The sequence below is a fragment of the Falco punctatus genome, assembly GCF_963210335.1.
Source record: "Falco punctatus genome assembly, chromosome: 15".
In the NCBI taxonomy this organism is placed as follows: Eukaryota; Metazoa; Chordata; class Aves; order Falconiformes; family Falconidae; genus Falco; species Falco punctatus.
In genome coordinates, this window is record NC_137595.1 from 3,189,567 (window position 1) to 3,214,621 (window position 25,055).

Genomic DNA, 25,055 nt, shown 5'->3' on the forward strand with positions numbered 1-25,055 from the left:
TATTGCCACACTATTTTTCTCTACAGTAACAACAGGCACTAGTTCTACCAGTGTCTTGTAGATTTTCACTTCCTCTCTTATAAAATTGTACAGAAGTGCTGAAGATGTCACTGTACATTTCTTTGTTTGCAATATTAATAATTGCCCCTTGGGTTCTATGGATACTATATTTTCTGCTGCTTAGTTTGAAATAGTAAATTTCGTATTGTCTGTTTTTTTAAAGTTGTTATGTATATGGGACATGATTCTTTAGTCAGAGAATCAGGACTGTCATGCAGTAAAAATACAGTAAAATTAAAGCTAAGATAGTCACTAGCCAAGAAACACTTGTTTCAATTTTCCATAAAAAGGATATTATCAAACATAGAACAAAGAAAAGAAAACCAAATATAGATATCTACATATTCAGGATGGAAGCAAAGTTGGATAATTCAACGCCATATCATCTACATTTCAGTTTACTGAAGAGACTGAAACTTCCAGTAGCAAGCCCCTAAGCAAGGATTTTTGATCATTTGTCTGCTTTGGTATAACATTTTATGCTGGGGAAATGTAAGGCAAAACTTTCTAGTCAATAATTTGCAAGATGTTGTAGGTGATTTAGAGAGGAAAGGATGACTGAAGATATGACGGGAAATGGCAGGTTAGTTGAAATGCAGCATAAGTTTATGAAAATTAAATTGTGTTAATGTTCTACCTTTGATAATTTTTCACACAACAGAAATAGTGCACATCCAAACAAGTATTGATCTAGCTGCCTGACCATCTGTAAAATATCTGATGTACTTCTGTATAGAAGAAGTGTTTGATAAGCTGGGGAAAATTGACTTTTCAGAAAACTGAAAACTTTTTTCTTTTTTAGGATTAGAATTTGAAGGTCATTTAATAGGACAGGGAGCAATAACAATGCTTTTAGTAATTCCTGTTGAAAGCTAGATGTTACTCGGGAGCAACTGGCAAGGCTCCAGAAGTCAGAATGTAGTAATTAATCCCAAATCAACTGAATGCTATAGAGGTGATGTGACTGAAAATGGCAAAGATGAACTTGGAATTAATTAGGACCGTGTTTCCAGGAAAAGCAGAGTTTTAATGCCATTGCTTTGACATTGGTAATATCTTGGCTGAAATACTGTGTGATTTTTAGGTTCATTTACAGTCATCAGAGGTGTGTAGTTACATACAAACATTAAAAAATGTAATGAATAAAAAAGAAAATGTATCATGCATCTCATATGAAGATAATTTTTTAATGATTTTGATTTGGTTAACCCAGCCAGCTAGGTCTGAGACAGAATTCCTCTTTCTTAACAGACAAAGGCTATAAAGAACAGGAAGTGAAAGAACTTTTTAAGGTAAAAAACCCAATGTTGTGCAAAAGCAAGCATCCATAACAATACCTGTAAGTAAATTTGTGGTAGAATTTGAAAAAGGTCTGCCTAGGAAGGTGACTGAAAAACTGATGAAAAATTATGTTATAGTTGCATGCAGCTATGTAGAAGAGTAAAAAAAAAACCTGTTAGAGGGGCTCCTTCAGTTCGATCACCTTTGCTTTGTTGTGTAACATTTTTGTTATGTTATCTCTAAATAGTTGTTTTTAATTAATGTAGTTGCATTTTCATACTTGATAAGGTTATTCTTTGGAATGGTGGATGCTTTCAGTACTTAAAGGGAGCATATAAGAAAGATGGGGACAGACTTTATAGTAGGGCCTGTTGCAATAGGAGAAGGAGCAAAGTTTTTAAACTAAAAGAGGGTAGATTTAGACTAGATATAAGGAAGATTTTTTTTACAGTGAAGGTAGTGAAACACTGGAGCAGGTTGCCCAGAGGGGTGGTAGATGCCCCATCCCTGGAAACATTCGAGGTCAGGTGGGACGGGGCTGTGAGCAACCTGCAAGGGGGTTGGGCTGGATGACCTTTAAAGGTACCTTCCAACCCGAACTGTGCTATGAATCTATCACTCTAGATACATGACCACAAGCCATTTCATACTGTTCATTGTCAAGTTACATACTTCAAGTGTGTCAGGAGCCCTGGCAAATGAAATAATTTTGGCATGAATTTATTAGTGTTAAGATATTTATTGAATCAGTATCCTAGGTGTATGTTTGTTTGTTGAATTTAAATTTAAGTCATAATAAGAGTTCATTTTAGATGGAGGTAAATCTGTGAATGTAGCGCCAGGTCACACCATCTGTGTTTCAGCCCACTGTGTTGTGAAATACAAGTAGGAAAAGGCAAGACAAAAGTTGTCATGAGAATGATAACTTCTTCCACCAAAAGATGTCATTCTGTTTCCAAATAAATCACCAAATTACTTTTTCTCAGGATTCTGTCTTTCGAAACAGCTTAGTAATGCATGTCTTGTAGTAGCTGATCCTGCATCTTCTTGGAATCTTGCTATATTTCTTCATTAGCTAATGAAAATAAATATGTAATCTAATGCGAGAACATTTGTTTTTCCATCATCAACTATTGTTAGTTACAGTAAGGATATTAATAAGAAGAGTGAATCAGCTACAGGTGTTAATGACAAGCTTCCTCTTCAGTGACAGAAAGTAGTCCTATGATCTTTCAGCACACTTTTTTGTCTAATAATAACTTCTGATTTCCATGTTAATCAAACCAACTCTCTTGATTAATTCCCCAATGAGGCAAAGTGAATTACAGACTGAAAATACGAAAGGATGATAGTCTGTTAGTCTCTTTCCTTAACAAAAAGTTGAGTTTACACAAGGCTTATTTTTTTTCCTATGCAAATATGAAGAGAGGTCATACTCTTTAGGTTCAAGTAAGTAACCAGATGGCTTTGCTTATATATCTGAAAAGCCTTGAGGGGAAACATCTGTCCTGGTTCATATAAGGGTTACTGCAGTCAAAGCAGAATTACATGTTTTCAGGTGGTGTGCAACATCATATGTTCTAAATATTTAGAAAATATTCTCTACAATTGTTTTCCAGATCAAATGCCTAACAAGGTAGTTCTTAAGTTCCTGTTTAGTTAATGTGCTGACTCTCTCCATCCTATGTAACATTAAAGCTGGCATATGATACAATGAGTAGAGTATGCACAAGTCTCACAAATTAAGGTGTAACCAACCTTTCTTCTGTGAGGTGCACACCACATTTTTTTTTGTTTCTTAGAACTTTGTCATTCTTCAGAGTCCTGATAGATGTTTAGATTTGATAAGGCAGTGAAGGACCTGCGGAAACACACTTCTGCTTTATCTCCAGCATTTTCAGGAAAACCAGAGAAAGCAATATAGGTATTCTATGCACTATGCACTCCTAGTTCTGCTACCTGAGCTGTCTCTTCTAAATTTGTATCATAACAAATACGTATAATGTGTTTTGAAGAAATTGGCATGGAGGTGAATTACTGTTGTGGTGGTTTTGATGACTTGCATCCCTTGATAAGCACTGTCATGTTCAACAATCCAGCTGTTTTCTTAGTTCCTTTTAATAGATGAATATATCATGCATTTAATGCCTATGCAGTCATCTACAAATGCACCAGTTTGTGTTTTCTTCTGTCATTTTTTTTTGTGTGTGTGTGTGTGTATCTGTAACATGAAGAACTTTTTTTATTAGTTTGTTTTTCATACAGATCATCAGTAAGCCCTTACTGGCCAGGCAGACTTTATTTTAAAAAAGGAGAAAATGTGCTTGTCCAGCATGAAGAGAGTTTGGATTTATAAAAATGCCAAAATCCTTAATTGCTGGTAGTATGCATTCCAAATCCCATTCATACAAATCTAGATCTTCTAAATGAGAAAGAATGAAGTCAATATAGGGCCCCTCTAAAGAAGATATTGGAGAACTAGAAAACAAACTAGTCTACTGTCAGTTAAAAGTGAGTTATGTTTTCCTGAACAATGCAGTGCCAGCTACAAAATTATCAGGTATAGTTATAGAAAATTACTACAACATTGTGGATATTTAAATCATTATACTTCTGTGGCAAATAAATTTACTATTGTAGGGATATTTTTGGAACTGTTACTTACAAAGTTACTACATTTTTCAGTTTCCACTAATTATCTGGCTTGTACTTTCTTTGAAAAAACTAACAAATCCTCCAACATAGACAGTAGTACACAATTTTTTCCCTGGAGGCCTTCTTTCCACACTGAGGATATACAAACCAATACAAAATATTGATCAGAGCAATTATAAGCATAAACTGCCAAAATCTTAAACTTCTGCTTGCTTCCTACAATTTTAAGGAATTTGTTTTGCTTTCTTCTAGGTTTCTTCCATATTTAGCATCTAAATTTAAAAAAAGTATTTGGGGGGGCTAAAATTAAGTCATCAATGATTTTAAGCCAGTAAGTATCAAAGTTTCTGTGAATCTAAACTTTTTACAAACTCTGTGTGTATCACTGTGATAGCAATTCTCATTGCTGGCACCTGACTGTAATTTGTACGTTCTTTGAGTTATGAAGTAAAGACTACAGCAGGCGTGGTGTTTTCCACTTTCTAGGTTTTGTAGGCCCAGTTTAGAAAGAGATAGAAAATAGTGCACTGTATTTCAAAATGCAAATATGTTTAGGAGAGAACAGTGCATCATGACTGGAACTTTATTACACTGTGCAAAGATGACATGATAATGTCCTTCTGAATTTGTTGATTTGAATGTAATGGGTGTCCTGATTGCTCTGATTTCATTGACTCAGGAAAAAAAAAAGTCTCTTTTTTCCTTCATTAGTCTGATTTTAGTGTTAACTTTCATTACTGAGTAAAATATCTTAACCCATATTATAGCATCTGATTTACTGGATGTATATGCTAAAAAATTTAAAGGGGCAAAATACCCTTCTGCTGAATACATCTCACCATAGCTGGAAGCTAGTAATTGCTATTAGAGATGGATTCTTTAAGAATAAATTTCAAAAGCTGTCTCAAGGACTGGTTTTCAACTAAGATTTTTAATCCACTGTAATGACTTCTATTTTTTCAAAGATATTTTTAGTAATACAATTTATAATAACATGTCCAAATTCCTAAGAGCATTTTATCATTGCCTAGTAGTAATGACTGCAGACTGTTCTCTAATAGATCTTGGTATTTAATGGTTTTGTCATTAAGGTTCTCATTGGAATAATTTATCATTAACTTAATTATTTATCATCCTTTTCTAAAATGAGCTCATGGAACTCTAAAGATTTCAGCATTCTGAAAATTATATCAATCTATAAAAATCAAAAGTAGTTCACTTTTAATTCTGTAATTGAGTAAGAAAAATAGTAAAATATATATAGCCTCTGTCATTCCATAAACAAAGCACAAAGTAGAGGAGTTCATTTAGAATCCAAGTTGACATATTTGCATTTCTTTGGCTGTGGCCTGTTTATAATTAATTCCATTTTCTGATTTCCTGTGGCCAGTGCATTTTTAGAAAGTTTTCAATAGAACAGCAACATTGAAAATAGAATAGAACTTTTTAGAATTCTGACACATATTGCAGTCTTTTCCAAGCCAAATGTTCACACTTGGGATCCTGGCTTTGGCCCGCTGTGGATACAGGCTAGACCTTACAGTTTATATCAACTTCTCTTCACTCCTTAAAAGAGGATTTTGATTGAAATCTCTTCAAGGTTGCCTTTACCTTCACATGTAATCTGCTGTTATCTTCCTCTAAGAGAAATCATAAACTATACCTGATATAATATGGTGAGATTTGTAGACTGCTCTGATTATGAGCATTTTTTTTTCTCCTTGTTTTTTAATAGCAATGGGAATACACACTTTGGTCAGAATGGCAGTTACGATTAAAATATAGTGAACTGACAGGTCAAATGTAGTCAAAAACTATAGCAAATAAAATGTCACTTAATGCTTGCATATACTTCTATAGATACTGTTGTTGTATTCCCTAAGCTTTTCATTCTTAAATATTCACTTTAAGGCTGCTGCAAATTGGCCTCAGCAAGGCTGTGTCTGGAGAGCTGCTGTATGAACCCAGCATCCTAATTCCTGTTCAGTACGGATCTGCTTGACACTAGGGCTGAAGACTTGTGGTAGTTATAACATTTATGACAGGTCTTTACTATGGTCATTTATTACTACTGTAAAAATCTACCATGTTTGGAACAGAAAATGGAAGGAAGAGATTAATACTGACTCTTAGAGGTGCTGGAGGCTCAGCTCTTCTGTGAAAGAAATTGGCTTTTGCAAAAAATATTCTATGCAGCACTTGGACCCATACTGCTTTGTTTAGCAGAACTGTGCATAGAAAGTAACTATCAAGGTTCAAATTAAAACCTGATGCTTAAGTAATGTTTTAAAAAAGATGCACTATTTAGAAACATAAGTGGAGAGTCTTTCCTGCACCTATTCACTTTCCTTGAAAGGCAAGCCTAGAAATCGTGTGTGAATAGAAGATGCAAAGAAATGAGGCTAAGAAAATCCTCCAAAGCCCTCCCTATAAATATTTATGCATGCCTTGCTGTTTGCCAGAGCTGAATATGAACCAGTAACCTAACTGTCACTTGCCTGTGGTTACTTTTTCCAGTACTTCCTTTCTAGGTAGGCTTATTCTTGTCATTTGAGTCGTTATACTTCCTGAAAACGCAAAGATGAGACTAAAGGGAGGCAATAGCTTAGCCCTTGGGACCCAGGGCTAAGGTTAGGTGTGAGTAACTAAGAGTCTGCTTTAGTTGTGCCATTTTTCTGACACCAGTGGGAGAGAGAAATTTCAGAATGTGTAGTGTGAGTCTGGGTATCTAGATTGGGTCACAAGTATATTAACAAAAAATAACAGCTTTAGAAGGAATGCTTATAGGATTTGCTAACATTCACAATACATTTCTGTCTATCAGTACTAATCTGGGTGTTACATAGGATAAATTTTTTGATACTGTAATATTGAAGAAACTTCTTCAGTAATGATGTTACTTAGGCAAACCAAAAAGAGGGCAAACCAACTTTCATGATAATTCACTGTGAAGTGCTAAGTGGTAGGCGTTTCTTATTTCATTCATATTGAACAAGCTAATACATCACTTGCATATAGGAAGGGCAAAAGGACTGCTAAATGCAGCCAAATTTATTGTCTTATTCAAACTAGTACAATTCCACTGATTTCAGTGGTGCAACTTGGAAGAAAGATTGGTTGAAGTGTAGAAAAATGTGAATTTTTACAAATTTCACTTTCAGTTCCGAATCTATATATCTGACTGTTTTGAAACCCTTCTTTTTGTTGTTTGGTTGGGTTTTTTTCTCATGTGCCTGCGGAAATATTAATAGAAATTCAGCAGCACTTAAATGTGTAAGAAACTACTTTTATCATAAACATCTTTATATAATGTCATTTTTATTATTATTCAGTTTTAAAACTTCTTCAAGCACTCAGGATAATAGGATAGTGTAAACTTTCATTAAAAAAAACCCCTCCCATAAAAGTAATTTTTCTGTTCTCATGTATAAAGAGTTCATTGTAAAAATACTATTTTTAGATAATCAAGATTAAGACATTACTATAAGTAACTTTTTGTGAGTGGCACATATAAAATCATTTCAGTACTAGTGATGTTCTTTTTTATGGCTATGTTTACAACTTACAGTAACTTGAAATACTCAGCTATATCCAGGGGGTGTATAGATTCAAGTCAACAATCCTTTATCTTTAGTTAGGACCTTAAAGCTGTTACGTATATGTTATACATTGCTATAGCATAGTCTGTCTTCCTCCTCAGCAGTGCCTGCTTCAACTCAGGATCCAGACTGAAGTTATTTCATGTCTTGTAGTCCTCATCATTTGATTTCAAATGGACAGTGATGTCACAAATTATTAAAAGAGAGTGTTCAATTATGCTTTATTCTGTTGAGAAATGTAGCTTAAAAAAATACAGCTTTAACAGCATCATTTCAGTCCAATAGAAGTAAGCAGACACAGTTTATACGAAAAGCTTTCAAAATTCAATTATGGAATTTTTCTTTAGGTTGGCTGGCAACTAAAGAACCTAGTAAATGCATTGTGGGAAGACCCAAATGGAGTGATTTTAACCTTGAAAAAGCGTCCTCAGAATACCCTGGTTTCTGCTCCTGCCCTTCTGAAGAACGTGAGGTGGAAGCCTCTTGCACTTCAGGTAAGAAGGCTGTTACAACACTGGTGTCATGGTAAAACCTTTATTCAAGAGAAAACACACAAATTTTTCATTCCAGTGAAAGGAACAGGAGCCTCTAAAAAGTCCCATATTCCTTTCAAATAGGGTGCTGAGATAAATATGTGTGGCAATGCTTTATGTGTCAATAATACTGTTTTCCCACATTTTTTGGTGAAGTTGGGAGCCACAGAAATTCATAGAAGGAAAGAATGTTCACAGATAGTGTTACTGAAGAATAAGCAAGCCTAAGGTTCAGTAGCTTGCTTTGACTGGCAGAGGCAACATTACCTCCAGTGTTTCCATTATTTCAGTCTGTTAAAACTACTTGTTTGTAATCAGGTGTGTCAGGAAAAGTCATCTTCTGTTCCCCACCTCTCATCAAGTTTGAGGTTTTGGTAGCAATGCAAATAGAACCTCTGATATTTTCTGCATACTTATCCCTTGAAAACCTGTTGATATATAAAAAGTTATTGTGAACACAGCTGGTTCTTCCTGCAGCATCAACATACATAGGAGAAACTGACCCACTGTAAAAAGGCTGAACTCAAAATTATTAAAGGAAACTTTTTAAAGTTAGGAACTGTGCAAGTTTAGCACTACATAACAACCTCTATTAAGTTTATGCACTTTCATAATGTTGAAGCTTCACAGAGTTGTTTTGTTCGGATCACATGATACATGAACGTGTTTCTGAAAAAAAATAAATTAATGAAAGCAAAGCAAATCCTTCAAGACTATCCAGGCAAATTTCCTTCCTGCCTGGCATTTCCTGGATCTTTCCTTCCTCAAAGTGCCTAAATCCTACAGAGCTGCTTCACTTAAGGAATTGGTGTAATCCTTGCAGCTCAGGAGTGCTGACACTTGGATTTAGAGCCATCTTTCCTTTCTCTGTGACTACCTCTGGGGGAGAGGAAAGGGGCATTATGACACCAGGAGGACATTTGAGAATCTTCAGATTTTTCTGTCATAAGCATGCAGGAATAACATTCTTTGCTGTAGCAAGATGATTATGTATTTGCTTGTGAACTTTATATGAAGCCTTCAGTGGCAGCAAATTGGAAATTGCATTTGTAACTGGGCTTCCATAGAGATCCTCTCTTTCTATTAGTGTATTGAAGAGTTGAAATTCACAAACAGCGCTAGTTCTGGAAGTGTTGTCAGTGTGAAAAAAATATGTAATGTATACATGGCACAGCGTTTTCCACAGAACATGCCAACCCTTGTTGTGGTAGCCAGATAGGTGAAAGTGCACCAAGCTATTTTTGTGGAATTATAGGTTTCTATTTTTGTTATGTGTCTTCTCCTGATGACCCAGAACACAAGAGCCCCTGAGGATCAAAGGGGTGCTTTCAGTGCCATCCTCACTAGGATATGTTTCTTCTATGTCAGAAAATCGTGCTGTGAAGATATAAATATAAATCATTTTGGAAAATAAGAGTATTGCCAGTGTTACTTCTTAACAGTAGATCTTGTAATAAAATGTAAAAAAATCTCCCAACTTTAGGTCATCTTTAACATCTTTAGGTCTTCTTTAGCCTTCATGCAACAGAGGCGAGCTCAAGCATTTCAGGGCACAGTTTTTGGTTTTGCCTGTTTCCTACAGTTCTCACCTGGATCTAGTATTGTCTATTATTGTCACCAATGACTTGGAACTAGCATGATTAAATTTCAAGATGATACTAAAGCTTGTATTTCCTGGACAGCTGACATGACAGCTTGGTGCTGCTGGAAAGGAATGATCTCACTTCCCTCTCTCTGTTCTTGGCTGCAGAATATCCTTGTCTTTGTTTGACTTTGACATTTTTTAGACTCTCTAGATCAGTTTGATTCTTTGAATTGGTAGGAAGGCTTCTGGTTTTATTTATTTGTTTTTCTGGAGTTTTCTACCGCCAATGGAATAAAATAGCTCTTAAGAACAGACTCTGTCAGAGGCTATGGACAGACTTTCAGAAATAAACAGAACACATTCAGCGTAGGCAGAAGGTTTTATACTGGGATATAAGTAACCGGCTGTATGAATGGAGGATATGGAATGCCCAGTTAAGCAACAATCTGTAGAAAATTGTCTTATTTAAAGTAGATAAAAATTAAAACAATTCAGCAAGTGTCAGACTATCACACAAAAGGATAACGTATATGGATGCGTTATGTTTCATGGTGTGTTCTGTATATGGATCCATATATATTGCTCTGCATGTGTTACTTGTCTCATGGTGCATGTATGGATATATGCATGGATATATATAATGCACCATAAAAAATAACACATGCAGAGCAATTCTTCCATTCTGATTTTGTGTTGGTAAAAAACACAAAACAAAGTCAGTAAATAATTAGGGAGTGAACAAAGGAAGCAGGATTTAAGAACTTGAAATTCAGAGGTCAGAAATAATATTTAACTCAGGTTGGTGTGCAGCAGGAATTTTTTTAAATAAAAGTTGTCATGTTTTCTATTATTTCTTAAGGCATTTATAGGTGTTATTAATACTTTTTTCCATGACAATTATGTTTAAAATTATATTACATAGTTAATTTATAAATTATTAATGATAAAAAAATCCGTGAAACCTTATAAAATTTATTTCTTGGTCCCATTGTAGTATTCCTTTGCTGTATATAGTTTCCCTTGATGCTTAATTAACAACAGCACAATGATAATATATGCCAAAGTTCTATGCTATAATTATCTTTCAGTAAGACAACATGTCAGTCATACCATTTTCTCCTTTTGTCTCTAGTTGGCATTATGTGATATTAGAAAACTATTTTCAATTTTTAAACTCTGTGATTATCTTCCCACTCAATATAACATGGTTCTTTCATCTGTGATGGCAAACAGCACTCTTTTTTATAAAAGTGAGCACACCAGCAACTTCATTCAAATAAAATACAACATTTATTGTATTTTTTCTTTCTATTTGCAGAAATGTTCTACAATTATTTAATCTTTCTTGTTACAACTACTTGATCCAGAATATTAAAATTTTTATTATTTGGCTTGAGATACAGAATCTGTCAGGAGATATGAGAAGTAAAGCTTCTATCAGCAGTGACAGTTTTATAACAACTCTTACGTATTAGGGAAAACATATGCTTTGCAACTTTATAAGTATCTTCAGAATAATTCTAGCTAGGTAGCTCACTTCAGATTTTGAAAACCGTGTGAATTTAGAGAGATGTTGCTTTGTACAAGAGAGAAATTCTATAGCTTTGTAAAGACAGATGCTTGTAGAGTGAAAAAAGGAAAATAACAAGTTTGGTGTATACCACTCAAGTTAGTTTGCAGTTCAGAGTTAGAGTTCTGTACCCTGATAGAATTGCTCAGCTGAACTCTGAAATGAGGTGCTGCCCATTCACTTTGCTATCTCCATGAGAAATATCTTGGGCAAGGAAAGACTCGTAGCACCTCAGACAAAGAATACGCAGAAATTAAGAAATTAAGTTGTGTTCTGTTCTCTTAAGTGTCTTGTATCAGAGGAGATGGTGAACAGTCATTTCCTTTTCATCTTAATGCCACTCATGCTTTTACTGACTTCTGTCATATTCAGAAGCATTTCATTGTATCCTCTTGCTCTGAGGACAAAAATTATTACTGACACATCAAAAATGTATATATTTTAAGTTTCAAAACGTAAAAATCCACAAGACTGGAGAACACTGTGAACGTAACTGCAGGGTTTTTTACCAATTTACCAGTACGTGAGAAATACTCAACAATATTGAGAGTTCTGTTTCTCCTTGTGAGTAGTATCTTATTGCAAAAATTTAATTTTTCTGCAGCTAGACCAATTAGTCATCTGTATCACTGGCATGAATTAACCTTTTCTGACAAAAATTAAACACTATAGGAATTTATAGGGTGATATGTAGTTACAAAGCCCCATTTTCCCTTACCGCAGGCAATCCATGTAGAAGAGTGACGCCTGTGTGTTTTCTGTGAATTCACCCATCAGGGGAATTCTGGGGATTCAGTTTATTCCTTCAGGGGAGAAAGCAGAGACTCAGTACCCTATCCTTAATCTTCATACCCCCTCAAAAGGTAAGGGATGTCCATATTCAAGACTCTTGTTGCTGTACCAGCTTCCTGCATTTTGTTCTGCTGTTTTTTGCAGAATATGCTGGGGTCATGTTTGTTGTTTTGAACAGCACTTTTGAAACAGATACATTATTTAATTATCCCAAATATATGCAAAACTCACTCAGAATCACAGCAATGTATTTTGTTCTGAAAGAGTTTGAATTTTTCTGTCTGGCAAACAATTGTTTAGTTCAGATGAATGTTGAATTTAGCATTTGTCTTTCATTTTTATTTTGGTCTTTTAGCATTGCTTAATCATTTTCCTGACAATTAGCTATTCTTATTAAAAACTTTAAATAACAACAGAAGATACCTAAAGTGTCGCTTTTCAGAAGTCGTCTATAAACAAATGTGTTTTCCTTGGGATTTTTTTCACCTGTGCATTTATTTGCACACGCTTCATCAAACATTCATTTGTACACCGACATAGTCAGCATAATCACTTTAAGTAATTTTATTGGAATTGAGATATAAGACTTAAAGACTTGACTATGTCTTTATAATTGATAGTCCTGTTTGGGTTTATTTTTACTATTTATTAAAATTGCCTTTTTGGATTTTGTATAATACTAAAATATTATATTAAATACTCTTATTAAACTATTATTAAATAAATATTGTTTTAAATAATACTAAAACACCCCTATGCTAATTTGCAGATACCTAAACCCACTGGAATTCCATGTCTGATGTTGCAGACATGGGGTGAAGCTATACATCTTTGCTGCCTTCACTCTGAGCTCCAGATCATAGAATTATATTTGCTGGAATGATCTGGGTGATGATAGAGGAGGAGAAAGTGGGTGTTCTCTTCATTAAAGACTCCCAGGCCAGATAAGTGAAGTTTTTTGTGAACGAATAACAGAATCGCCCAATATCATTTATTTGGATCAGGTGCATCCTTTGAGAAAGGGATAGAAACAGGCATTGTTCCAAAGACACAATGTCTGGCAAATTCTTGGAAAGCACTGAAGAGAGGTATTTTTTCATGCAGAAAGTGGAGAAAATAAATAAAGCTGAGAGGGAGGAGGCAGGAGACAGCTTATCTGAGAGCAATCATGAAGCAGTGTATTTTCTTAAAAACGCACAACCCTCATATAAGCAAAGTGAACTTCAAGAGCACACACTTCTGTAAACTTGGTGGATGAGCTCTTACAGTATGCCAATCAAAAAGGGAAGAAAAAGAGCGGGGCGGGGGGAGGTGGCACTCTTTTACCATTATTTTTCAAAAGCATTTTTTGTGAAATTGTAAATGATGAATGAATTTTAGTAAGGTTAGAAAACCAAGGAGTATAATGCTTGTCTTCAGAAAGGGGAAACACAAGAGACAGGGAATTATGTGTCAATTAATATGCACAAACAGTTTGCAAGCACTTGGAAGATAACCAATGAGTAAAATCAACATGAATTTATTATGAAGAAATCATTAAACAGATTTAATGCTCTTATGTGAGCAGTTAACTGGCCTGGTAGATAGAAGAGAAGCTGTATATCTTGCTCTGATATTAATACCTTTTGTCATAAGTTTGGCATAGAGAATTAAGGACTAGGTGAAACTGAGATTGAATGGGTGGAAAATTACCGGATAAACTTGCCTAACCAATACCTGTTAATGATTCACTTTCAAACGAAGAATGTAACTTTTAGGGTTTGACAGATAGGTGATACACGTGGTTTTGTTCCATGTTTTCATGACAACCCAAAGGAGTTGCTTGCTAAATTTGCGTAGATTGCTAAACCAGGAGGGCCTGCGAATGCAATGGAGTCTTGGCTGGTAATTAAAAATGTGGAAATTCTAGTTTGGAAAACTAGAAAAAAAGCTCTAAAAATGAAATTAAGGAGGGCAAGAGTAAAGTATGCTACTTGGAAATAATAAAATGCAGTTTTAAAGAATGTGGCAACTGAGTAATACAACAGTAATTCCAAATAATATGGAAATTACAGTAAAGAAAAAGTTGAATGTCATGTTGGAAGGGACAAAAATACCTGACTGAAAGACATAAACAGGAATATTAAACACAAGTGAAATAATTGTTGTGCTTTATTCAGTATTGGTACAATCTGAGCTGGGTACTGATTACACCTAGTATACACTGGGTACACATAGTCTAATCAGTTGGAAAAAGTACAGAGCATGCTACAATTCATTAATGTTTTAAAAAACAAGCCCTATAATGGAAAAATTGGGGGGGGGGGGGGGGGGCGGGGGGCAGGGTGTTTGTATAGTTCTTGTTTTCTAGCCAAAATAAGGGGAACCAGTATTCAGAATGTAAAAAAAATGAAAGTTTTCACTTTCTGGGATAGGAAGAACAAGAATTGAATTAAATAGAAGCAACACCGATTATATTGCTATAAGGTCAGATATTATTAAAAATCTATCAGGAATAGCATGGCTCTCACCCTCTCGGGGGGCAAATTTAACAGTCATCTCTCCCCACCCCTTTTTCTGTTGTTAACTTCATTGAATATCCTGTAACCTTGAAGGCTGCTGAATATACAACCATCAAAAAGAAATTATTCATAAGAGACTTGGTATAGGTGTTTTCTGATTCTAAAATAGCTTCTGCTTGTCTTTCTGTGAGGGTGATAATTTATATCTTGACTCATGGGAAACTGTGTCCAGCTGCAGGTAAGTTGGGGGATTACTAGAATGTGTTATTATATAGTCTTTTTATTAATACTGCCACAGCAAAACTTCAGAAATAATGGTAGTATTCTGGATGTAGTGGTTGATAGTGTGTATAATGTGGTAGGACCTCATTTCCAAAGATATGAGAAAGTAACTAGTGAATGATTCTTGTCTTTGGCAGTCAATTCTTATGCATTTATACTGATAATACAAAAGAAACCTAAAACATTTGGTTAGAATATAAGAGGCTTAACAATAAGCATAAAAGAGTAGTTTAATTTGGAACCCTGTGCAGACTGACATTCTCACCAAAAAAAGTTTTTTTTTGGTATCCTTTTACTTTTTGAATCAAGTAAAAATAATTTCAGTGTTTATCTCTAGAATATAGAAAGCCTTGTATTCAGAAAAAGATTATAATTGATCTTTGAGGCTTTCATCCAATTTTTAGGTCACTGTGTATTCCTTCCACCTGTAGAAAACGGGTTGTATCTATTCAAGCACAATTTGGTATTTGAATGGGAATTTTTCATATTAAAAACTGTAAACAATAATATGAATAAAAGTATTTTTTATTTCTTGAATATAAACACAGACTTGAATTTGGCTGGAAAATATCCTTTGTGTATGTATTTTTCTATCCTGCACAGAATATTTGATTGTATTCCTTATAGCTATTGACTTGAGCTTCCCTACGGCCTTTGAGTAAAAAAATCGTGTTTAAATTAATTTAATTTTTTTTTTAAAAAAACTAAAATCCCAAAAGACACCCATATGTTATTAATACCTTTAATATTTTTGATGCTCATATTTATTGCTTAGGTTAATCTATATTCCATTGCTGGTTACCATACAACCTATATATGCATCACTGTGGTACAATCATCACGGCTACAGGTTCAGTAAAAGAATAAGAAACAACAAATGACTATGAATTCTGTTTTCTTAAAAAACCCCTAGGGATTCTGTCCTCCTAACAATAAATCTTCTACTGAAACCAACATTATAGTTATGAATACTTTCATTCAGGGCAAGTATTCCAGAGTTCTGTAATTTTTGTATTAATGCCATTTAATAGTGTATGTCCTTTTCCCCCATATAATTGATTTTCTGCATTGGTTAAAAATCATATTTTGATTCTGAGTCTCAGATTTTCCCATGGGATGGCTTTTAAATTAATTTCCCTGGCCTTTTGTCAGTTTCTTGCATAACTAGTCTTGAACCCTTTGGTAAAACAGCATTTCAGTAGACAACTTTTTTTTAAAGAAACCAGTAATTTGAAAAAAATGGCTACTAGAAAAAAAGATGTCAAGATTCTTAAAATTATGCACATTGACATAGTTGTTACTTGTAGCACAGAAAACAGTTTATTATTCATGTGCCTTTTTTTTACAGCCTGTAATTCCAACCAGTCCTACAAGTGGTTCTACGACACCAACAAGTACAATGGGCGTATCTTCAAAAATGGAGAACTCTGCACTCCAGGATGTTTTCATTCTCTCTCCTATGTCAGGACTTTATGGCCCCAGGTATTTACATCCTATGGAACATTAAGAAAGATGGTTTATACAACTACTCAAATCTCTAGAGACTTATAACTTCAGCTGAAGATTTTTATTATAAAATGCAAGTTTGTGACAGAATAAGGTTTGAAGATTGCTGGTGATAATACGCTGACTGCAAAGCAAGCTTCAAACAATATACCTAATAGCAACTAGTGTGAGTTAGTCATAAAGTTTTTACCCAATAGGCATCCCTATGGGGGAGAAGACAGGTTCTGTCAACTGATCCCAGAAGTGAAGGAAGAAGTCTTCCCTCACTTCTCCCCTCAGTTGTCCACTTCTTACACTTCATAGTACATTGCATATTCATTTATCACACAAAGGATTAGTTACAAGTTTTTGACTTCTAATGCAAGTTAGAACGCGTCCTCAGATAGCACTACTGAAGTTAACTTCATAAACATGAAGTTTAACTATCTTGCAGTTAAAAAGGAACCTAAAAATTATTTCATTAATTTACATTTGTTGAATTGAATCACTTACATAAAATTTCTCACATATAGCATTTCAATTACAGAAGTTTTTATTTGTAGTGTTTGGGAGAGACTGTTGTATGCTTAAGCTTTATCATAAAATGGTTAATTTCTCCATAATCTTCTGATTTACTGTTTTTAGGGATGAAATTGGAATAATGTCTTGTGATGACATCAGCAAATTTGGAAAGTCTGGAATGAAAGGTTCTGAGTCTCCAAGCTATTTTCTGGAGCATGAAAGTGGGAAATATTACACTTTAATTGAAGGTGAAGGCCACCCCATGGGCTCAGAGTATGAGAGAAGCAGAGCTACAGGAGTACGGAGAAGAGAAAAAACACCTACTCACGGTAGGCTTGATTTTTTTGATATTTTTTAATTTACCAAATTTACAAATTGTGCTATTAACACTGCAACACCCCCAAATATCTGCCATTCTTTGTTAGACCATAACCTGTTGGCTTTGAATACTAGACAAAAGTTTATGTGAAGGAATAATTAGTATAGTTACAAACTAATGTTCATGATCAGGAGTGTCTAAGTTACTTATAGATTTATTCTGCAGCGCATACTTAAAAATTTCAATGATACTGAGCTTCATATTATCTGGAAGCTAGCATCTTGATTTACTCAGTTTCATTCACAAGCTCTTGGAGTTTATTCTAGTTGCAGTGTTCCGAGCTGTTGAACTTCAACAGAGGACCTGAAAAAACTTACTTTTGGTATGAAAGTATCCATAAGATGTAAGACATTCCAAAATGCAGTGCTGTATTAAATGGATGTATTTACATGAGTAGTATCCTACAATGCATTTGTTAATACTACAAATATATTTCAAAATCTTAGAATGAGGACTGCTGAAATATATGACCTACTAAAACAATAATTAACTCTGGTTTTATATAGAAATTTTGTGTGTGTGTAAATCCATATGAGTGTACAGGTATACAAACATGTATGTACTTGTATATGAGTATACGTATCTATGGAAAAGGTACTGCTTTTTCATGAATTGACAAATATTTTTTTTTGCCTATCTGCTAAAACTGATTTGCTTGGTGTTTGAATTTTAGAATACTACTAAAATACAGCACTGTATTCTCCATATATTTTCAGTGGTTTTAATTTCAAGACAGTTATTTTTTAAAATTTACAGACTTAAGATAAAAGATTTTAAAAAAACCCACTTGTGATTATCTCGTATTTTGAAAAGGGCATTATTTCTGAGCCTTAGAGTAAGCAATGACTCCTCCTTCCGATCATAGCATTCTGATGGTTAGGAGCTATCTTTTGAGATAAATATTCAATAAGTACTTCATTCACCTACTATGAGACTAAGGTTTTTTTTCCTTTCTCTCATTTTGCTAGAAGAAGTTGCTAAACTTTTTTGGTTTTGGTATCTAGGAAAAAGGAAACCTCTCACAAGCTCAAAGTAGTAAAGAAGTATGTGTTTGTAAAGAACACAGGTAATAAAAACATGCCAAAGGCAGTTACAGTGGAAGATCTAATAATAGCTGAAATGGAACACCACTGGGGAAAAAAACAGAAAAATCTTTAAGCGCTCCAGGCACAGATTCTGTTGGTCTGCCATAGAACTGGTTACTCTGATGCAGGATTTGATACCATGGATGTTATTAAATGTAGTTTCCTGTGGTTCTTTCAGTTGTTAGCACTTAGAGATGATGCAGCTTTCTTGTCCCCATTCTCAGACTGAGAATCCGTGGTTCTTACCACCATAAATGTTAGAAGAGGGTGCAAATGATGACCCCATATGCCAAACCTGAATTTGATAGTTAAGCTGTACAAATATTTTCCTATGTCAATAAATATTTGCTGAATTTCTCTTACTATATGCATGGTATCTATGGCAGCATTTATGTAACTTACCCGGGTTACAGTTTCACCTGCATGACCTTTTGGCTAGGATCAGCTAACGAGTGATAGTTAAGCAATTTCACCTGCTGTTTTGAGAGCAGAGAGGGTAGAATTCAAGTCTGAAAACGACAGCTGCAAGGATTCTTCAAATTACGTCAAGCTCCAGTGATAGTTCACTGCAGCTAGAGAGTGATAATTCACTGTAGTTAGACTTCCCCAGTGGAGGACATCCAACTTCCCAAATGGTGTTCTGGTTTTGTCATTCTAATAGTTTAAAAGCAGTTTTATTTTATGTTTATCAATTAAACAGAACTTTTGTCCTGGCTTCATAATTTGCTAACTACAGCTGGATTTATGGAAAAAAATGGCAAAGTATCAATTGTAAAATGGACAGGTTCATGTATATGTACATGTACATTACCTTTTCAGAATAATAAAATTTTAATAGATCTTGGTTGTATATAGGATATTTTTAGTAAATTGTACAGCCATATATTTGGTGTTTGAAATAGCTGTAACACTGAAATGTAGGATTCCTTCTTAAATCTAGTAATATTCAGTTTTTATTTCCCTGACAAGTGATGTCACATTATTATAAAATTAGAATGAAAGATAAATTTTAACTGTGATTAAAATTGGAGTCAGATGGATGTATTTGGCTTGCTTTCATGAGTCCATGCTGCATGTTGACTTAAAATGTTGGGCTCTGTGCCCGATCCCAGTAATAAGTAACATTTTTCTTGTTTATGATGGACAGTTCAGATTTTCTGTGACTTTGAAAATCTAGAAAGAATTTGATTTTTAGGTCTGAGGAATATGCTTTTGTTTCAAAAAAAAATTGCTAAACTAGAATTTTTTAAACTACAGATTAATCTGTCAACTAACAGACTCCCAAATACAGATTTTTTTCTACTGCAGTAGAATATTTTATACTTCTGACTTAAAGATATACGTTTGAACTGTGAAAGTGACAATGGGTCTTTTGGTGGAAAGACAGGGTTTATGGTAGATTGAATAAACACGTACCTGATGCTGGAACTAGGTAGCCATGGGCAAAGTAAGGAAAATAAAACCTCTGAAGTTGTTTGTGGTTGAGTAGATGCTTTCATTATTGCCAGGACTCACACAAACCACTGCTCAGGAATTCCTGCCATGGTCCTACCAGAATGAAAGCAATCATTAGAAACCAGTCTCTGTTGCAGCTGGTAGGCAGAAGGATACTCAGGTAGATGAGATGCTCAGTATTGATAATATATATGCAAAATGCAAGAAGGCAAATAAGTCCATTTTCTCAAACTATGTGTGAAAATTAACCTTGTATTTATAATTGCTGCAGTATTTTTTATTTATTTTTTTTTAAAAATCGAGTGTTTACACTAATATTAGTCTGACTTTAACATGCTATGGTATTTAGAGCCCTTGTAGCAATGGATATCAAATCTCTTTATGTGCCAGAGGCAAAACCATCATAAATAAGTATTATTGTTTTCTTTCAATTTATACTGGTATACATGTACACAATAATTTTCTACTCAGAAAAATACCCAAGTTGCAATATTAAAATAGTTTATAGATTACATTTGTTTGCAAAAGAACTTGGAATTAAAATAAGCAGTATGCAAAATCACTAGTTCCTGTGTTTGGCTTGTGTATTTCCTCTCTTAAATTTCTGATTTTGATGTCGATTGTGCTGTGGCATCTGATGTTTTTGTTACAAATCTCTTCAGAGCTTCAGACCTTTATTCTCTTCACAGAAATACTTCTAAGTTTTATTATGGTGATCTGCACTTGTTATATGGATTCTTATTTTCATATTTTTGTTTTTTTAATTTATAATCTTGTTTCAAAATCTTTTCCATATTACTGATTTCCTTTTCTTTGGTTTATGGAGGGTTTTTTCTTAATTCTGTTCTTCTAAAATCAAATTTGAGATTAGCACTTGAATAATGCATTTGTACTTAAAAGTAGTTTTAACTGTTAGGCAGACAGGAAAACTACATACATTTTCCATACAATTAGATATACACAAACTTTTATGGTATGAGTGAAAGCATAATATAGGGAAATCTCAGTACTCTACGTATATGCTACCCCTTCAATTTTCATAAAATCATGTTATCCAGAAGCATACTTGTCTTATATACCTGTTTGTTCTTAAATCCTCCTAATATTTTAGTAGCTAAAAAACTGTATTTTGGAAGAATAGTGGGGGGAAAAAACTAGCATACAGATAATCCACAGAAAATACTGTCACCCTAATAATCCTGGGGAAATTGATAATGAAACTTTTGTTCACACTTAAATTCAATAATAAACCAAGAACCAGAACAGTAGCAAGATACTTCAAAAAAATGTGCTCGAGTGCTACATAAACACACTAAATTTAGTCAGCTGGCATACGGAAAAAGGAATCTTTGATTATATGGGTCAGACAAAACTTAAACCATAATCTAGAGAGTATATTTCTGTGTTTTGTGATAATAATGCACATTGACAAGGCCAAAGTGCTAATGTTTTATAGTCAGTTTTGTAATATTCCTTCTTTAATGGCTTGCTATCAGTGTTCTGCTGATACTGTAGTAAAGAATGACTAATGTACATTAATTTCTTACAGCCATAGTGCCATAAAATCATTTTAATTAAAGCCCCAATGTCTGAATCTTCTTTTTTGTTGTTGTAACCAAACTGCACACCATGCTTCCTTTTTAAGGCATTTGGAATTAATGTTCCTTGAAATGAGATCCCCTCATTAGTCACCATGGGATTTTCCAGGCCAGATAGGTTTTACTGTTTAACTGATAGATATGTAATGTTGTATCAGTATTCATAGTTATGATAATTAATATTAATTAATTGATATTAATATAATGAAGTATAAATACTTTTACTAAAGCATATTAGTTTCTTTAAAAACTGATTCTCTCTTTATTCCAAAACACCTATTTAATGTGTGAGCAAGTTTTTAAGAACACAGTTGAAAAATAAATTTGTAATCTTCTTTACGTTTATAAGTGATTTCACCATAGTCAGTGGTACTTTCCTTCAGATCGGTATAATGAAGAGGAAAACCCAGCATATATGATGCTTAATTGATCTTGAATGCTACAGCTTTCATAATGCTTCAGTGCTGATAAAAAGGATTGCTCTGAAGGGTCATGTCATGCCTGTGATTTATAGACATTACTTATTCTACAGCCTTCTATTTTTAGTCTTCAAAAATTATATTGGTTTATCTTGAATTGTTTCCAGGAGATTTAAGGCCTGTTTCTATGCCTACTGAATATAGTTGGATAGGGGAGTCAAAAGAACAAAACATGTTCAAGAGGGGAAGCAGAGGTGAGTATTTTTTTTTTCCCCATTCTCTAAGATTTTTCTTCTTTGTTACTTAAGAAGCATGAAGGTATCATCACAGGAACCAAATCTATTTTTCCTGAGTGTCACAGAGAATATAAAAAAGCCTGTTTACTGTCTGGGGTTTGGTGTTTCTATTTCTGAAAATTTAAAAGTTTGTATTAGTTGGAGGGATTTACTCTAATTCTAGTACAAAGATAAATAAACATCAAGGGAAAAGACTTATAACATTCAGATATATGTTAATTGCAATCAGTTCTTAATCTTCACATTTCTGGAAAACAATGGTGTTCTAGATGTAAGGTAATGTCCTTTGAGACACACTTTGATTAGTATGAATAAATATTTGAAACCAGAATCAGCGGTTGTACTGTCAGTGTTCAGACCAGCAGTTCTAATCATATAAACTTCTATTAATTCCAGTGGGAATTATGAACTTTGGAAGAAGCATGGTGATAGCAAAGTTCCTTTTTTCCTATTTTTCCTCTGTTAAAAAGCAATTATATAATTCAAAATATATTCTTCCAACATGCAAATATATTTATTCCTATGTTTATTGTTATGCCAATTGTTAAAGATTCTTAAATAAATACTGTTTTAGGCACACTGTGGGTAGCTGAAAGGAGTTCAACTTGACTAGTTACAATGTGACAAAATTGAATTACATTCTTGAAAATTAATACAGGATTTTAAACTACCTTTTCAGTAATCTTCCATTCCAAGAGAAAATAAATATCATTTAAGGCACAAGCCTTTTCTGATTTATTCCAAATACGTTGATTTATGTTTAGTTTGTATTTCACTGTTATAAATTCCTTTCCTTAGACTTGATGCCTGGTCAGTTCCCATTTTGAAATTGTTCCCAAGTATACCGTGCATCTCCTTAAGACCATTATTCCAATTTGTCGGGTTCCTTGAAATTACAATCCTTGTCTCTGGAATGGTCCCAGAGATGCTTCCTGCTTGGTACAATTTACAAATATTTTATGTGTTAGCCACTTTCACCTCAAATGGCAGAGAGGCATCAGTAAATGTGGTACTGAGTCCAGTGCGAACCCTCACGATTCACTTGACATTCACATCAGTCTTTCCGCTTTAATAGTACTGGGTGTTGATCTTTGGCATTTCACTGAAACCTTTTGGCTGTATTTAGGTTTTCTTTGTTACACAAGCCATACGATGTGGACTAGCTTCATGCCATCTGTCATGCAAGGACCTGGGTATGCTCCACCATCTTTTCAGTGCCTAGGTTTTGTGCCAACTACTTAGTTTGCACTTGATTGGAACCTTGGTGCAAATAAGTTTGCAGACGAAAGAGCTTCAGAGAAAGTGGGGAATTAACCAAATTGACAATATAGATGCAGTCAAAATGGTTCTCTCTTTATTTCCTCTTACTAATGTTTTTTTTCTTTTTTTTCCTCCAACAACTGACTCTGAGAATTCACTCCTGCGGTATCTGAGTGATGACAAGATACTGGTTATCCAAGAAGAGCCTTTGACACAAAAAGACAACAAAAGGGACACAGGTCGTAGGTCAAGAAAAAAGGGCAAAAACACAAGCAGTCCAAACTACCCTATTAGTCCACCTGTATTGACGTCTACTATTAATGTTAGGCTCGAGCCTGGACAGCAAGATGTCTTGAATTTCTCACTAGCAGAAAACAATACAGTTCCACTTTACCATGTAAGTACGTAACAAAATATTTTTTTTTTACCTATTACCTATTTTTTACCTAAAAAAACTATTACCTAAAGTACATGGAAAACACTACAATATTTTCTTTTCAGGACTGATACAACTATAAAGGCATATTCTTCTACTGTGTGTTGTAATGTTATATTCTATAGCCTAAGAAAGCTGATTAATGTCAGTATCACGATAGATTTCACTTAAAAACAGCCTAGACACAGTGCAAAAATGAAAGGCAAGGACCATTTGATATTGGATGCTTCAAGTAAAATACTGCTCTTAATTACTCAGTTTCACTGAGTTTAGTTTAATTTGACCATATTATTTTTTCAAAAGTTCATAAGGATCTTATACTCAGCTTCTGGTAATAATTATAGATTAGTCTATATGCTTTTATATTTCCACTTCAAGCACTATGTCTTATAAAGACAGATAAGCTTAATGGAGTTACTGTTTATTTAAATTGCAGTACCATGGCAACAATCTAGTAACATGAATTTGTTCATACTGATAATGGAGGAAATATTTTGGACTAAAACCTATGGAGACAATATAATTAATCAGATGAATGACCAGCCAGTTCTTGTAGCTACTGTGAGACAGCACTAGGTTCTCATGACTGTCAGCTAGTGCAGAATTTCACTGTACTGATCTGGATGTCTTGAAATAATCAACAGCCTTTCAGAGATCAGTCCTCACAGCTCATGCTTTGTATGTGCATATTGCTTTTTATAGAAGCATTCTTGAATTTTACTCATAGTCCTACCATTTGGAGAGGACTGCTCCATTCTCATGACACAGAGTAGTAGCTTCAAAGTATTTTGTGCTCAAACCTTACTATCTTCAGGGCAGTTTTTACTGGAAAAGAAGCCTATTTCCTCCCCACATTTGTATGGAACCTTGCAAAGGTGCATTTATTTTCTAATCATGGTGCATTTTCTTCTAGAAAGATATAAGTGAAAAAGCAGAACTTTTAGCAAGTTTCTTCAGACTTTTCTGCATTCGGGGCTTCTATTTGGTGCTTCTCTCTTTGAGCAAAATCTTGGGAGATAACTGCATTTGCACCAAGTCTGAGAAGGTTCACCTCAGGGGTGAAATATAGCCGTTGATTCATCTCTGTTGCTGCAAGCTGTCAACATTTTATAGCCTGAAGATCAGATACTTTTATTATGACTTCAGGAAATTTAAGTTTTCCTTTCCTATGCCACTTCAAATTAGTATTTTTGGAAAAGGAGTAAGATTTTTTTCTCCAACTTCAGAGAAAGTCAGGTAGTTTATAAATCAAGTCATGTGAT

The 25,055-nt window shown here is 34.3% G+C and overlaps 1 protein-coding gene across 3 annotated transcripts in view; it reads left to right on the top strand.

Moving 5' to 3' along the window:
* The window catches only part of LOC308053679 (connector enhancer of kinase suppressor of ras 2-like), a 212,566-nt gene that overhangs the window by 129,451 nt on the left and 58,060 nt on the right, over window positions 1-25,055 (top strand). For all 3 annotated transcript variants that reach the window (XM_080365216.1, XM_080365214.1, XM_080365215.1), the window contains exons 9-13: window positions 7,943-8,089; window positions 16,207-16,340; window positions 16,989-17,194; window positions 21,969-22,054; window positions 23,500-23,754. In XM_080365216.1, the coding sequence (XP_080221342.1) occupies window positions 7,943-8,089; window positions 16,207-16,340; window positions 16,989-17,194; window positions 21,969-22,054; window positions 23,500-23,754 (828 nt within the window). The remainder of the gene's footprint in view (window positions 1-7,942; window positions 8,090-16,206; window positions 16,341-16,988; window positions 17,195-21,968; window positions 22,055-23,499; window positions 23,755-25,055) is intronic.